General features: G+C 38.8%; 2 protein-coding genes across 2 annotated transcripts; one reads left to right on the top strand and one right to left on the bottom strand.

Moving 5' to 3' along the window:
- The first annotated feature begins 80 nt into the window (after positions 1 to 80).
- Positions 81 to 10,112, top strand: LOC145484978 (uncharacterized). The gene is made up of 5 exons (XM_081463612.1): positions 81 to 1,380; positions 2,825 to 3,185; positions 4,981 to 5,391; positions 5,981 to 6,321; positions 7,798 to 10,112. The coding sequence occupies exons 1-5, from the start codon at positions 1,345 to 1,347 to the stop codon at positions 8,542 to 8,544; spliced, it is 1,896 nt and encodes a 631-aa protein (XP_081319738.1). The 5' UTR covers positions 81 to 1,344; the 3' UTR covers positions 8,545 to 10,112.
- A 132-nt stretch (positions 10,113 to 10,244) lies between these two features.
- Positions 10,245 to 16,389, bottom strand: LOC145484963 (uncharacterized). The gene is made up of 3 exons (XM_081463590.1): positions 15,842 to 16,389; positions 15,332 to 15,641; positions 10,245 to 14,566 (listed from the first exon to the last, which is right to left on the bottom strand). The coding sequence occupies exons 1-3, from the start codon at positions 15,863 to 15,865 to the stop codon at positions 12,156 to 12,158; spliced, it is 2,745 nt and encodes a 914-aa protein (XP_081319716.1). The 5' UTR covers positions 15,866 to 16,389; the 3' UTR covers positions 10,245 to 12,155.
- Between the last annotated feature and the right edge of the window lie 20 nt (positions 16,390 to 16,409).

Genomic DNA, 16,409 nt, shown 5'->3' with positions numbered 1-16,409 from the left:
TAATAATAATAATAATAATAATAATAATAATAATAATCACTTTATTTAAGTGTCGATGTATTTAGCACTAATGTGCTAACTGGGGACACTGTACATAAAGAAACAAATATTTCAAATATAACATAAACTATTAAGAATCCCAACTGGTGGGAGGCTGTCCAGTTGGCTATTTACACAACGCGGCCGAGGAGTTGAACTCGGGGCTACCGAGAACAAATCCAGATAGCGGTAGGGCGGAGGATTTGAACCAGGGACCTCTAGATTTCAAATCCAGCGCCCTAAACCACTCGGCCACGCCGCCTCCTTATCATGATTACATGGTGGGATGGTGCGATAGAAAGAAACCTTGGATTCATTCGGCTCTTGATACCTCCTCCTGCACTGTAGAGGCACGGTGGCCTCATGGTTAGTGCGAGCGGACCGGGTTCGAGCTCTCCTGTGTTCTTAAAGGTTTTACGAAAGATTGAAAGATAATTTGACTCGGTAATATCTATGGGAGGGAACTCGAAAGACAAAAACAATCTACTCCATAGGAACAACCACGCACGTGGTAACGTTACCTGCGGAAGAACTGACCTTGCGAATGACGCCTACATGCACATGGGGGATAACTCTTCCAGCTTCATCCTCCTTGGTTGAGCACCAGGTTGCGCACATTTCTCTCCTGGAACAGCACATCGTTCCGATGAGAGAATTTCTATCGGTTCTTACCCATACATACCCCTATTTTAAAGCGGCCACCCATAATTTAACACACGTAGTTTGGCTTTGTTTTGGAAATGGCGATGACAGATAAGAATCCGAAATAGAAAAAGACCATCGTGTGATGTGATAGAAACATTCAAACATATGTGATTATCTTGACCTTATTCCATGCATGTTCACTAAGCACTTTAAACCCAATGGTAAATACACGAACCCATTAAGCAGCCACCTTCCATTTCCCTGAGGGTGCAGGGCGCTGTACTGAGAACAGGCATGCATGTAATGGTGATAATTATTTGGAAAGCAACTAAAATAAGCAAACAAACAAATTAAATAAAGAAACAAACAAACATCGGAGAACATCGGCCCATCTTCTCCAGCCAATTCCAGTCCCTCTCCTAAAAGTTAGGCGTAGGCGTCCAGTTTCCGGTGTAAGAACGCGGAACATTTCTGAGGAGGTCTTTCGATTTTCCGATGAAAGCGGGGACAGTTCTACTGAATATTCATCAGTTTTCAATTCATTTAGGTAGAGAATGCCTCTTGTAAAGGTAACTCTGAGGTGCTAAAACACCTTGGTCGTAAACTTGGCCGGCCTTGCTTGACTTACTTGATCGTTTGATCTGCTGATTAAGAAAGAATATGTCGGATCTGGAAGACATCGAAGATATATTCGAGGTAGGGAGTTAGAGTAACTTCTTTCATGGTAATTCTAAGAACGTTAATTTCAGAGTAAAATGAACATTTATCAACATGTATGTGTAATTATTACTCGGGTAGACTACAGTTTTGATATATAAAGTCTCACATGTATGTTTGTAAGACTTAAACGTTAGACTTGAGAATGTTTGAGGTTAGTAGTTTATTCTAGCTAAATGTAAGCTTCAATCAGTATACGAGTAGCATACACACGTTTGTTCAAAGGCCAACTGCATGTGGTTGGCGACAGGAAATCAGACGGGAAAGAAAACTCGATTTATTTGTATGACGTCGGGCGGATATTATGTAGCTTGCTGGCTGTGTTGAAGAGATCTGAAGAATAGGGTCATTCATCTTGGGACTCTGAAGTTGACACTGTGTCGAGTTGTTTAATCATGTGTTTACAGCAGCTGAATAGCAGAGATATCGGAGACGTCACGTATTGTTATTAAATTGATTTTACTGTTGAAACTAAGAATTTTGCTGTTTATTATAAAGTGGCCAGTATAGATATTAAAATATGAATATACCAAAAAGTAGTTGTTTGTGAAATGACGTTTTCCCCTGACGGATGAGACGAAAACTCTAAAAGCTAGCAGAATTTTTTTCTACAAGTTACATGGCTTCGATAAGCTAATTAAAACTGAAAGGACCATCCACGAGTACAGGTTTGCTTAGCTCACCATTAGAGAAATATCAACCTTAAAAAATCAAAATCTGGAGATTGGCGACTTCGCCTCTTCTCAACTTCCAAAAGCTTAGTACGTAATTGAATTCCGCACTTTCAACCAAGAAAATGCATCAAATATCCCCCAACATTTCCCAGAATCAGGCTAAATGTAATGGTGTGAAAACATGCTTCATATTCGGGAGATTTGGTGACTCATTGGAGACTGGGGAATTTTGTAACTCTTGCCGCGTTTGCATGGGAATGAAATAATTGGTTTAGTATACATACGTGTTACAAATAAATTGTCGTACCTTGTGGTGTATCATTTGTTGTTAACTCCTCTAGCTAGTCTGGAGCAATTTTGGGGAGTTGCCTCAGTTATTTTATAATGTTATTTTGCCTGCTGTTTGAAGCAAATAAATCAACTGAAATTAACCCTGTTATCTCAACTCCTCCATAGAATTACAATTTCAGTCAAAATGTATCTGCTTTAATATACCAATTCAACCTGGCACATGTCCACTTTGGAAAAGGGTGTTACAATATAGTATGACTAGTATCCAGTGTATCTTATGACCCCCGAAGAGTATGCACTGACAAGTTGTTGACTAATTTTGTAAATTTGGTTGAGCTATCCCATTTTTTGCCAAAGTTTAACTTTTGCATAATAATATTACAATCTTTTGAAAACAAACAAACAAACAAACACTTCTTTCATGTGACTTTTCATGTTTACAACCATTTATTTCTTAGGGATGGTTAGAGAAACCAACAGAAGAAGATACTAGTAAGGCCAAGGGCTGGTTAAAAAAGTCTTTTACCAAGAAATGGAAGAAGGGCTACTATGTACTCCGAAAATATTGTGCAGGTGATCAACCTTTCCTTCAGTGGTTTGATAGAGAGGATGGCTGGCGACGGCAAATGCCGCGTGGGACATTAGAACTGTTTCCAAGATACAAGGTGTTTAAAAGACTGGAACACAGAGCTAGGCAACATGTTTTTGAGATAAGCACTGATGCTGAGACATTCATATTGGCTGCTGAGAGCGAGACTGTCATGGATCTGTGGGTGATCCAATTACAAATGCAAAGTACCTTGAATCCACGAGTAGCAGGTGGGTGTAGGTTTGATGTTGGGTAAAAGTGCGAGATCGTTAAGTACATGGTGATTTTCACCAGTAGCTAGCTCACCAGTCCCTCTTTTTACACCCGAGCAGAAAATATACCTCTGGCACTTGAGTCCTGGGCAGCCGACAGCATACATCATGGTAGAATATTATGAAAAGCTTTTGGGCTTAAACATGGAGTGATCCTATATAACGAGGCTGAGGTGTTCAGCCTGCCAGTCACAAATCCCAACAGACGACCAATGCTTCTATTTGATTGGCTTATTCACTCGGATGTAATTTTTGCGCATTGCCACAAAATTCTGTAGAGCCATTAGGTATAATTTTCTGTTTTATTTTACAACTAAGTAAACAATGCCTTTTGAACTAAATGAACGGTAGCTTCAGGAGAAGAGTTTACAAATGAAATTGACTTTTTTAATTTCAACTTTATAATTTTGTTCCTCTGCTCGCAAAAACCTATTGTATGAATTCATTCTGTTCACTCAAATTTATAAGATGCTGTGTCTAGTTCTTTTGATGCCAGAGTGTCTTTGCTCCTTCAAGGATTAACATGGTTGCAAAATAAGTTTGGAAACTAAACTAGTAAAAAAACCCAGATACAAGCAGACTGATTTACAACCGATTTAAAGCATAATAATTCTTGTAACTACTCAGATCGTTTAGTTTTTACTATTTTGAGTAGTTTTTTTGCTTATTTAAGTTTAATGTATATTCTTTTGCTGTATGATATTCTCTGTATTAAATGCAAAATAAAATGGTTGTTGTTGACTGGGAAGGTAATATATTATATCTACAGTAATATGGTTATTCTTCAGCCAGTTATCTAAAAGAGATTTCATGAGGTGAACACTGGCTGCTGTCGTACTCTTGCTGTTAAAATTCAGTCGGCCTTTTACAAACGCAATTTTTGTTTTTCTTGCATTCAGCAATGAGTTTCCTTCTCCTTTCTAACGTCAATATTCAGGCAAAATCTCACTTTGCCATTTTTTAAGTTCTCTTGTTTCTTTGTAGTACTTTTTGTTTCCAATTTCTTTGCTCTGAATATAGTTTGAGAGATAACTCAGTGTTGTTCAATTTGCATTTTGTTTGCACCATCATTACGCTCATAAATCTGAATAATTTTGAATATCCCACCAAACTCCGTCTGTGTTCACAGGCTAACCAACATCACCTCTTAGGAAATTTGTTTTCGTTCTTGGCATGCGGATATAAATGGAAAGAGATAGCTCACTGATCGCAGGCATCAGCTTTGTTATTTTATTTAGCTGCAAAATTGAATATTCCGTGAAGCAACGAAGATAATTCATCATTTTTGTCCTTCCAAAGGCATCTTCTAAAGTGTTAACATAAGTTTTATTTTGACTCTGTTTTTACTATTTACCTTATATTATTCTACGTAAATGACTCCGTTGTTTTAACAAAAAAAAAAAAACGCTATTTCTCCACAACTTCTATGTTACATGACTGTTATTTCGGCTATCCACCATTGCACAAAAAAGCCAATAAAGTGCTTCAAAGTTGGCATGTCCCTGCCTTTTATGGGATCGCTTCGTGTTTAAGCAGGAAAATATCAAATCTTTTTCATGTCATTCTCCTTTTCTACCAATAATATGTCTAATAATTGACACAAAAGTATATTATTTTAAGGTTACAAGAATATATTAGGTTTAAAGTTATTCAAATCGATTAGCCTGGAGGCTAAACGAGCTGTTTTCAAGATAGCCTCCAGCCTTATCAAGCAGATACCTTGTAAACATTCTCTGTGTTGTTATTTTTATAGGTGAAGTGTTCAGGGTCAAAGGCAGCAGTAGTCGACAACTGCAGCGAATTGGAGCCAAGGAACAACAGTGCCTGCTACATATCTCCAGATGGGGTCTGACCTTAGCTCTGGAGCGGACACGAGCTGTGCTGGCTCAGTGGCCCCTAACAACAATTCGGAGCTATGAAGCTATGGATTCTAATGAGTTTATATTTGAAGCTGGAAGAGCTTCACCCATGGGTGAAGGGAAATACAACTTCTTCACACACAATGGTGATGACAACAAGATTTTTGATGTGATAGACAGTTTTGCCTCTGCTCGGCTCAGAAGACGTCAGGATAACCGCCCCCCGGCAGCTTCAAGTGAATTAACAGAAGATGACATTGAGAGAGCGTATGATCAACTAAGGTTTAGCCTCCAACCCATCTCAGGTATCAGCTGTGAATGTCGCATGACTGTTAGTATCAAATTTTTGCATGTCTGACCATAAAGCTGTAAAGCGTTGGTAGTATTTACTTGACTAAGTGCCACCTCCAAATCTTTAAGTAAGGTTTGTCAACATATTCACTTCCTACCCACTAATGTCAACTGGATGTTTAGAGGGTGGGGAGGGGCTAAGGCAAGTCCATTTTTGGACATTAGTGCGTACATTTGACCAAATCTACCAAAAACTGCCCTTTGAAAATAAAGTTTTACTTCATGTTGTAGCTATTATAGGATGCTTAGGGTGCAAACACATACTAATAAGCCCTCCTGAGCATCCGACAATGTCCGACTCTCAAATCGGTAGAAATCTAAATGGCTGCCGTATCGGTGAAAAGGTCCATTGGAAGCAAGTGAATAATGGTGCCATATATGTCAAAAGAAATTTAAATGACAGCTACCGCTTATTATTAATTTTGTGGTTGACTGGCTGCTGTTGGATGCCATAAATGTACAGTCTTTGTGATCAAGAGTGGTGCTAATCCAGGAAATTAGGTTGACTGCTGAACCAATGGAATAAAATCTGTCTTTCTTTAGTCCCTTCAGTCAACCGGAATGGTCATGTGAGAAACATCAACCAGAGTGTTCCACAAGCAATTGACGCAGGAGGAATGCAGGAAATGTACAATCACATAGGCAGGTCAGACAGCATAGGCAGTGCACACAGCTTAGGAAACTTTTCAATTACCTCAGAATCTGCTCTCAGCTACAATCGCTTGGAGAGACTTCCAAGTTGGGGCTCCAGCTCTACTCAACCCAGAGAACAGTACAACAGACTTAACCCTGCAGTGCCATCAGCTGGTAGCATACGTGAAGGTAGCTATGACAGACTGGCTCGCTCACCAAGTACTACAAGCCGTAACTTACCTGAGTCACTGGTAAGGCACTTGTTAAGAGTAGTTGTACACGATAAAGCTGTTAATTTATGCCAGTGAAGTAGATCTTGTCCCCACTTTTCTTCTCAGTCCTGTCAGACTAAAATATTTATTGTCTACTCTTGTCACATGAAGTATGTTTACATCATAGTATGGAGCTGTTCGCAGTGTAGTCTGTGGTGCATTAATCCTTTTAATTAGTTCCCGATACATGTAAATTAGAAGATTGGGTCATACTTATGAGACATATTAATCCATTGACTCCCAGAGCTTTTTGCCAAAAACGCATTTTTTGGACATTTTGGAGATTTTCAGGCTGGATATGGGCCAAATTAGCTCCAATCTACTCAAAAAGGCATTTGCAACATGAAAGCATGCCTTTCTTTCCACTAGCATCATGTTTTACAACATTTTTCCTCTGGCATGTGCAGAAATCAAAATTTTGAGAGAGTGATCTACGTCTTTAGGCTTTTCTTTTCCTTTTTTTTTTTGCCTTTCCTTTTTCTCCTTTTCTTATCTTTTTGCAGCAGTGATTGACCTTCTACTGGGCTTGCTTCCAGTCCAAAAAATTCTGCGAAAGCACCGTGGAGACAGGCAATTTTTACCATGGATTAGCTACGTGTAGTCGCAGGAAATTTTGCTCCTAGTTTTTCACTCAAATTTCTTAGCGTTTTCGTGCATATTTCAGGCTCCATTGAACCAATCACTCTGATCTGGGTATCATTGGAAAGATCTTTTCCTCCTGCAGAAGTTGAGTATAGATGATGCCAAATTTGGTCAAAGGTGATGACATCAGAAGTGGAACAAAGGCCAAGGCTTGTCATGGCCGGTTATGGGCAGCATGGGAGTCAATGGGTTAAGAACATACAAGAGAAACCAGTCTAAACCTTAGACCAAATAGGCCACTTCTGATGATTGTGAGTCCAAGAGGATGCAAGTAGAAGAAATGAATTAACATGCTCATTCAAATTCCTATGTTTGTGTCCTCTAGGCCTCACTGCCAAGCTGAATTTTAATGTATTGAAAACAGTCTATTCTCCATCATGGAATATTTAAAATGTTTGAAAATCATTAATTAAAAGAGAATTTCTGAAGGAGTAGTTGTGACTCAGGTGTGGTTGTCTTCACTCTCAGTGTTAAAATTTCCCTCCAACCAACACTGCCTGGGTTTGAGTTCCAAAGTCTTTGCTAAATGGGGGTTGCATTTTTGTTTGTTCTTGTATCTGTTTTGTGAATTTTTATCCAGGTTTTCCTGTTCTCTCTCCCCCCTCCCCTCCCCAAATACAATATTTCTAACTTCTACCCTGGATATACCACAGCACATTTTCAGTTATTATCTTTACATTATGACCTTCATATTTGTGTAACAATATGGAAAGCAGTGAGAAATTTGTTATCATCTAACTTACAAGACCTTTTATCCACTATTCTGCTTGCTAGACAGGCCTGACTCCATGATACATCTTGTGGTGTTTACAGGACAGAGGATTAGAAGTGGATGGGGGATGTCCCCTGAACCAGCTCCCAACCAGTCAACAGATGTCAGGAGAGCAAATGACCCCCACCACAACCAAAGATCATTTTGGAATGGGAGGATCTTTTGATGAATTGACAAGAAGCAGTGAATACTCCAAAGAATCAAGTAATATGCAATCAAAGCCAGAGCTACCTAGCAGACCAGAATCCACTCAGCAAGGTACTCCACCTGACCAACAGAAAGGGCCAAAGTACTCAAGAAGAGAACACTCACTATCCATAGTTGGATCTCCAAATTTTATGTACTTGAATGCAGCTTATTCCTCTAGTGTTGAGGTTCTGCCAGCCCTGTATGCTACAGTTGATCTAAGCAAGAAGAAAAAGAACAGAGCGGCAGTTGCTGAGAGAGCTTCAGACACTGCACTGACTAGACGGAGAAGCAAGAGCTCTGACAGCATTTTAAGTACATCATCAACTTTCACCCACTTTACAGCATTTGCAGCAGATGCTGAATACAAAAGCTCTGAAGATTCATTAATTTCCATGATCCCTCCACAAACACCATGCACTGAAAGGGTTTCTTTGGCTCTTAAAAGCTCAGTGTCAGAACCTTCAGATGTTGGAGATCAAGCTGAGTGCATTACTAATCTTCCAGCACTTCCAGCTAAGAAGGGCAACTATGGTGGACAGGTGGAAGTTTTGGAGAGAACTTTATCTGAAGTGTCACACTTTTCACAAATGGAAAAGTGATGGCAGGCTTGTGATAAATGAACATGTTAGTTCTCATTTGGTTTATCCTGAAAAGACAGCATTACTCATGATAACAATATATTAAAAAGAATTTTTCTTGCAAAGAATACTGAATGGTGCCAGCAACTATGGTCATCAAGGTCATAAATAGAGGTAGAGGGTGGATGGGATAAATAGCTATGACTATAGGGGAGGTGCTGAGAGGTAGTCCTTTGATACAGTTTTAATTCAAGCACCCTGTGTCAAATTTGTTGTCGGTTGATAAAGTATTTGCTTTTAATTATTATTTCAGCCTAAAGAGGTATCTTTTGTTTAACCATAATTAAAAGGCTGCTTTATTTCATAATTGTTTTGCAGTGGGCAGTAAAAAAAAAAATGGTGGAAATTTCTGGGAATTAAACTAGGGAAGGATTCCTGTGCAGTTTATGTAGTTTCAGGAAAAAGAATTGGTTATGTAATTTCCCATGATAAGAAATCAACATATTTGATAGAAACTGAGAGTATGCTGTCTACCATTTAAATATAGGAAATTAATGCTTCATTAAGTTGCAGTAATTTTTGTTATCTTTAATTTCTGGGTCATTGATTATTCAGCATGTTAATTTCTGCAACCTTTATTTCCACCATTCTCCATACACTCCAGACTCAATTTTAGCCTCACCTTTACATTAATTTTTTTATTGGGAAGTAATTATTCCTTCAATTTGCATTAATTTGAGTCATGTTAATTGTTAATACCTTAATTATCACAAAATTAAAACTTCCTATAATAAGGTAATTGTTAGCATGCCACTGGAAGTTGGAGCTCCTCAAACCAGCAGCAGCTCCCACTGCTGTCTTTCAGTCATAAGGCCATCCCTGGGTACCCAATCAGATTGCATGTTTTCTTGTGTGTTATGCTAGTAACATGGCTAAATGTAATATGGGCAAAGTTTATCTCGAGCCAATGCTGGTCAGTGGCCTTTCAGGGCAACCATGTTCCGAGGGGTCTCATGTGGGGTTTTACAAGGCTTATGTGTTTTGCTTGCCGATTGTTACAGCACATGCAGTTTGCTTCAAGTGCCATTCATGCTTGTAGCATGCTTTTGCTGGTGACAGTATGTATATGGGTTGGTTCAGTATCTCCACTGACTCTGTCAGTGTGACTGAGCCTGGTGGTCACCACCACTCTCAGGGTTTCCATGGATACCTGCATGCTCTGCTCATATCTTGCCAGGCTCTACCGTCCCTTAGGCACCTTTCTCAAGCTCCAAAATTGGCGATGTGTTTAAATGATTATGATGGGAACACACAACTTAAAAATAACTATTTCTCTTTATTCAAATATAATATATTTTTTCCTGAAACAAATTCTGCCTCTGTAACATTCTAATTACTTCAAAATAATTTTATTGTCAAATTTACAGACATAGCACCAAAAATAAGCTGCTACTTAATTAAAGTTTAAATTACCATTTAAATTCTGAATTTCTTAAGAGACTAGTGGAAGGATGTTATGTTTAATCAAATCTATCATGGGAGTTATTGGGAATAAGCAGCATTTGTTTAGCAAGTAAAATAAATCTTGTGAATATACCCAAATGTTGTAGATTGATGCAATTTCATCCATGATGATAAAATTCCACAGGTTTGGGATATCAGCCTCTATCTCATCTTAAGTAAGTAACTTATAACTACCTGATTTTTCAAACCAATTCTTGTTTCCATTGGCCCTCAATTTTTTTAACTTCTTGATAACTGGAACCAAGAGTTGTTTCCCTCCCCTCAGTCGAGCACTGTTAATTTTACCCTGATTTCTTGAATGACCCAATTTTTCAAACCAGTTTTCGTTTCCCTTGGAAGTTTGAAAAATCGGGTTTCCACTTAAGAAATAGAAAACATGTACCGTGTTTCTATCGAGTTATAGAAACACAAGTGGAAGTTTGGGAGAACAAGAAATGCTGTGGGAACACAAGCTGCAGGTGAGTGTTTCCACAGCTTTTTCGAGTTCTCCCAAACTTTCACAGGTGTTTCTATAACTCGATAGAAACACGGAGAACATGTTTTTTTTATTTCTTTTAGAAAACACCGCAACGAAAAAAAGGAAAACACCTTGTTAACTTTGATTATCAAAAAAATTCTCTTTGCTTGCACCATCTTTACGTCAACAGCTCTTGCTAGTTCTGTGTTTCTACTGAGTTATAGAAACACAATTTTTAACCAATCAGTGCTCGTATTTTCTTAGGACTGTTTTCTAATGTGTAATAATATAACATAAAATTATGTTGCACTGAAGAGCTGTGCCATTTAATTAAAATCTAACATAAATTCCCCAGTAAATCGATGCCTACCCTCGGTATTATTGAAAAAAGGCTACATATCCAATAGATCAAAACAATTAAAGTGGGATGACTATTGTTGACTTCTGACAGATAAATAATCTGTCGTGGAATTATTTCTCAATTTGAATACTGTGTACATGTCTGTTAAACCGCCCAGTTATAATCTTCCTGTGATCTGGCGACTCAGTTTTCTTCCTTTGTTATGTGAATATACTTAATAAGCAATTCTAAACAATGTAATTGACTTTTGATATGTAATGTTTGCCCTGTAAAAGACTTAAACTACTGTCACAAAAATATCTCCCTTCTATTTTAACAATAAACACGTCTGTTTGCTGACTGATAAAATTAATATAATTTGAACTATCAAAATAATGTAATAACACAATGCTGTTTGCACTTCACTGTTGGACATATTCATTTAACATAACTGATATAAGTATTGCTGGTAAAAAGTGAGACCAAACCTTTAGTAGGGTTTCATGGTGTAAAAGATACACTACATGTTACAATACAACACTGCCTCACAAACCTATTGTTTTCATTGTATTCCTCGTGTTTTTTGTCCTTTTGTTGTCTATTGTTTTACGTCATCTGTGTCTTCAACACCAAGTAAGAGCGTACTACTTTGAAAGAGAAGAGTATACTTCATCTTTTTTCTGTTTTAAAAAACCCAAATATTAGTAATTTCTCTTCAGTTTGAATGTGGTCTTAAAACTACCTACAATAGAAATAAATCACTTAAAATATACAAATTTACTGCTACATATACTTTTATATTATTTTTTACTCTTGTCAAATGATTATTTGTGAAGTAGCCTCTATTACATGAAAGCTAACCAGAAATATGATCTAATCTTGGACATCACAAAAGCTATAAAACTAACAAAATGAGAATGAATATTAACCATTCAAATAAATGCTTCAATTTATCTGCATTGCTTTTACTTTTAGGACAAGTGGATTTTGATTGTTGAATCAAATTTTCTTTTCCTGAAACTAGTCTACTGACAGAGGAAATGAGAAACTGAGGCCTGCAACCAAAGTTTTCTCAGGTATCATTACATTTTATTAACACAATCAATGGCCAATTCCCGCTATGACATGCGCCTGCAGAGAATCATGGTAGTTGTATTCATCAATGAAAATAAATCAAATCCAGTCCCAGATGCCAAATACAACTACCACGATTCTCTGCAGGTGTGTCTCAGAGAGGGAATTGGCCATCGATAGGTGCATGCCTGAAGGAAGCCAGCTTGAATGACAATAACATATTAAGTTAACGTATAATTATTTCTTAGTATTTTTCTTGGCTTTGGTGATTTGCAGAGACTTGGGTCTGACCTGTGCTGTCTGATCTAATTCAGCATAAATGTCATCCCCTGGCTTGGCGTCAGACGGAGATGATTGTGACCTTGCAGGTCTTGTGGGTGGAGTCACTGCAACAAAGACATCATCTGCGATAGTGTGACTGGCACCTCGTTCATCAACTTCGGCATATGTAGGCAATTCTTCACTTCCCTCCCTGGACAGCTTTTTAGGTTTTCTTGGCAGTTTTGTCAGATCTAAACCTCCAGCTTCTAGGGAAGCCTTTAAATTTGACACAAGCCCACTCTTTCCTGGCTTCTTAAATTCCTTGCCACAGTGATACCCTGCTAATGAGAGGATGTCAGGTGCACTGGTTTTTCTCTCTTTAGAAGGACTTGATCTTTGCTTTGGGATTGGTGGCTGCTTGACTGCACCTTTTGCTGGTGACAAAGTTACATAATCAATTCTAGCATAAGAATCAAGGTCATCCAAAGAAGTTGACTGTTGATGAGTCGTTTCCAGGGTTGATGAAGCATCTGTGCTGGCATAAGAATCAAGGTTATCCAAGGAAGATGCCTGTCGGTTGGTCTTTGCCAGCGATGGTGAAGTATCTACATGTAAAGGGCAGCGGACTGACTGCATGGTGGATGTAGAGCTTCTCTTTAACTCTGGGGAATCTCTATTGCAAGGGCTGTTGAGAGGGGAGCTGGTGCCCCCATGGCTTAAAAAGGATCTTTGCGCAGGAACCGGCACAGATAATGAATGTTGAGTTCTTGATTTATCAAGTGTATTGTACATGTCGTCATCATTTCTAGGCAGATGGGAAGCCATTAAATCGTCCTCCTTTTCATTATGAAGTGTAGGTCCTACTCGTTTAGTTCCAAGGGTATTGTACATGTCATCACCTTCATTACTTGATGAGGAATGTTTTTGCCATGCTGGAATTGGAGGTGTACTCACCCTTGTGGCATCAAGTGAATTGTACATTTTTTCACTGTCCACAGATGTTTGTTTGTTAATATGACCATGTATCTTCCTTGGTTGTACTGGGGAATGTGTTACTTTAGATGTACATGTATCTAGTGTGTTGTACATATCATCATTTTCATCAACCATGAGTGACTGGGATTTTTGAAGTTTTCTCAACTGCTCAGATGTCCTTCTATTGGGAGCTGGTGGTCTTGCTTTTGACATTTCCAGTGAGTGATACAATTCACTGTCTTCATCTACTGACTGGGATTTCTGAAGCATTGCATGTTCAGGTTTTTTCCTTGCAGGTGGTGGAGGAGGTTTTGCTTTACTTTGTATATCATCAACTTCAGCTACTGATGACGAATGTTTATCGTTTGGCCCAAAGAGCCTTCTAGCTGTTGGTTTTGGTACAGGCGTGACAGATCCTTGAGATTCCGTGTTTCCTGGACGATGGGAAGCCTTGTGCGTAGACCTTGCTGGAGAGCCATGATCCAGTGTATTGTAGGTTTCCTCAGGAGCTGATGCATTACTTCGTGAAGTGGACAGGGTATGGTAGCCATCTTCATTTACCTGATAACCGTCAGGTATAGCAACAGGATGCAGTGTCTCACCGATCACATTATAAACATCCTCTGTCTCTGGCTGTCGCAAGGTTGCTTGCAGTTTAGGGCCACGGTTAAGGACATTATATTCTTGAGCTGACAGCACATGTTGATTAAGGGTATTGTACCCATCCTCGCCAACTCCTTGTTTCCCCTGTACTGGCTGATTCAAGGCATCCTGCACTGGTTGAGTCAAAGTGTCATATTGACCACCCACTTTAGATTCTGCTGACAATCTGCCTCCTGGCAGAATTTGAGGTAGACCCTGACTTGCGAGTGGTGTGCCTGTTTGTGTGACATCCCGGGATGGTAGATGTCCATATGGAGCTGAATAGGTGTTTTTCATTGAATTTGTCATTCCTGGTGAGAGCTGATCATCTGCAGTTGACGAAGATACTGATGCACTAGATACTAAATGATCATAACCATTTTGTGAGTCATCCTTACTGACAGATGCAGCAGCAATGGGAACAGATTGTGTCTTTCTTAAGCTTTCATGGGAAGATGCTGTGCTCTGTATCTGACCTGCTCTAGACTTGACCACTTTATCCAAAAGCTTGTAAATCTCATCATGTTGAGGGGTGAGGAATGTGAACTTCCCTTCTCCTGTAGGAGCTCTTCGACCAGCTTCAACCGTGAACTTGCCTCGAGTACTCATGTACCGCCGTAGACATGTGAAAGGCCACGCTACAAGCAGCCTTCCATCCTTTGCACACAGAAGTCGCAGTTCACTATTTGCTATATGAAGGTGACATATATCCACTGCTCCTAGCTTTGCCATTTGGTCGTTTATTTCAGGTTCAACACAGAATGAGTTGACTGTTCAACAGAGGAAAAAATTGTTAAATTATTGATTAAAATTACCTTAAGGTTATTGTAGACCTTCAAGGGAGTCTTACAGAAAATCCTTCATATCTGCTCCATTATAATAAAACCATGATGATTGGAAAAAACTATGACTGCAAAGCTAATAAAATAGAGAAACAGAAGAGAATATTATTTTATTTATTCTGATTCTGCTTTTTATTAGCATTACAATCATATGTTCTTCCCTGTTTTGAAGATTCAAAAGAGACCTTGAAACATAAATAAACACTTAACTTTGGAGCGTGCACTTACAAAGAATGGAATGCAGGGATGCATTAATTTATCAGCAGAGTTTTTTAAGAGGAATCATAAATATTTCGTTGAATTAGCTTGTAGGCCAGTTTAGGGGAATGGTGGTTTTGTTCTTTTTTTTGCAAAATTATGGAGCTTGCTTGCAGCTCAGTCCAACTGATATCCCACCAATACAGACCTCACACTAGTTAAATAACACATATATAAATTTTACATGACTTAGGCTTCTTTAATTGCTAAATAGGAGAGGGGAGGGGGGGAGAAGGGAGGTTATCATCAAAGGGTTATTCATGGCTTATACAATGGAGATAAGAGTTAGATAATTTTTTTCAGTATAATCCGCTCTGTACCTCCCCTCGAGAGGAACTGAAGAATGATCAAAATGACATTTAAAAAATGGGGAGCTAGTCAGAGCAGAGGTCGTGAAGTGAACAATAACAAATGGTGCAATAATATTACACTCACCAATACTCTCCCTCTCCAAAATGAGAATCCACTGATTAAGTTCATCTTCTGAGTGAGCTGCCAAGCGATATGCATGATCGACTGTTTTGATTTCAAACGCAAATGGACGCTTTGGTTCATGGATTTTTAGGATTTCATAGCCTGGATAAAGAGCTAGAACTCCCTTCGGCTCTGTCTTTCGCCAGTTCTTTGTTCCAGCCGCATACAATTCCAAACTTCTGATGTTACTGGCCAATATGTGCTTGAATACAAAATGACGCCGCTTCCAATCCTTTTTTCCATGTTCATAAGTGCATTTGTCCAGAGTTCCCTAACGGAATTGAAGACAAGTCCAGGATCATCAATTACATTGCGACACAAGAGCTTCGTCAATGAGTGCATGAACTATATCAAGGATTAAAAAAATAACTGATCCTAAATTGTCTAAGACGTTAAGAAAGATTTTTGAAGATCTATATATTAGATATCTCTTGATAAAAATATGTAAATAGAGTGCGGTGAGCCACAAACCTCAAACAAAACGCGAACCTCCATGATCTGTAAGATCCGGCATCATTGCTTACTTCCTCCCTTTAGCGCCTTCGAGGAACTGGGAGCAACAATAACTTGTTGCTTGCACAGGTTACCCACGCCCTGAGAACTGCGGTCACGCAAGATGGCGGGCCAAGCGAATATCTGGGTAACTAACATTTTCTTGTTGTCCGTATATTCATGAATATGTCACTTCAGTTCAACGGAGATGACAAAAATAATTCCTCTCTTTCATCCAGCGAGTTTAGAAGACAAATCAGGAGGACCCCTTGGCGCATCATAATTTGAAAAAACAAAACAGAAAACAACAACAACAAAAACAGGCTCATAAATATAGTTAGTTGAAGATAATTTTGTTTTTTAAATTCTTCGAAACCCAAATTAACGAATCGAAAGTTATATCAACAAAATCAAACCAAACCTTGAGTCAATTTCACTACAGCCGGAGTACGGGAACAAGACAGAAGCTGTTATATCACGTCACCGTCTCCCTTCATTACAACAATGTAGGGTGACAATCAATCAATTGCCAACCCTCGCAAAGGTC

This window comes from Orbicella franksi, chromosome 1 (genome assembly GCF_964199315.1).
Source record: "Orbicella franksi chromosome 1, jaOrbFran1.1, whole genome shotgun sequence".
NCBI lineage: Eukaryota > Metazoa > Cnidaria > Anthozoa > Scleractinia > Merulinidae > Orbicella > Orbicella franksi.
The sequence above is the reverse complement of the archived record's forward strand: the minus strand, read 5'-3'. Positions and strand labels throughout refer to the sequence as shown.

What these genes read in the sequence shown, in the direction of transcription:
- LOC145484978 (XM_081463612.1), top strand. Translation starts at nt 1,345, where the DNA reads ATGTCGGATCTGGAAGACATCGAAGATATATTCGAG. An exon ending in ACATCGAAGATATATTCGAG is followed by an intron (nt 1,381 to 2,824) that starts GTAGGGAGTTAG and finishes TTTATTTCTTAG; the next exon opens with GGATGGTTAGAGAAACCAAC. An exon ending in CTTGAATCCACGAGTAGCAG is followed by an intron (nt 3,186 to 4,980) that starts GTGGGTGTAGGT and finishes TTATTTTTATAG; the next exon opens with GTGAAGTGTTCAGGGTCAAA.
- LOC145484963 (XM_081463590.1), bottom strand. Translation starts at nt 15,865, where the DNA reads ATGGAGGTTCGCGTTTTGTTTGAG. An exon ending in AGGTTCGCGTTTTGTTTGAG is followed by an intron (nt 15,642 to 15,841) that starts GTTTGTGGCTCA and finishes CAATTCCGTTAG; the next exon opens with GGAACTCTGGACAAATGCAC. An exon ending in TTTGGAGAGGGAGAGTATTG is followed by an intron (nt 14,567 to 15,331) that starts GTGAGTGTAATA and finishes TCTGTTGAACAG; the next exon opens with TCAACTCATTCTGTGTTGAA.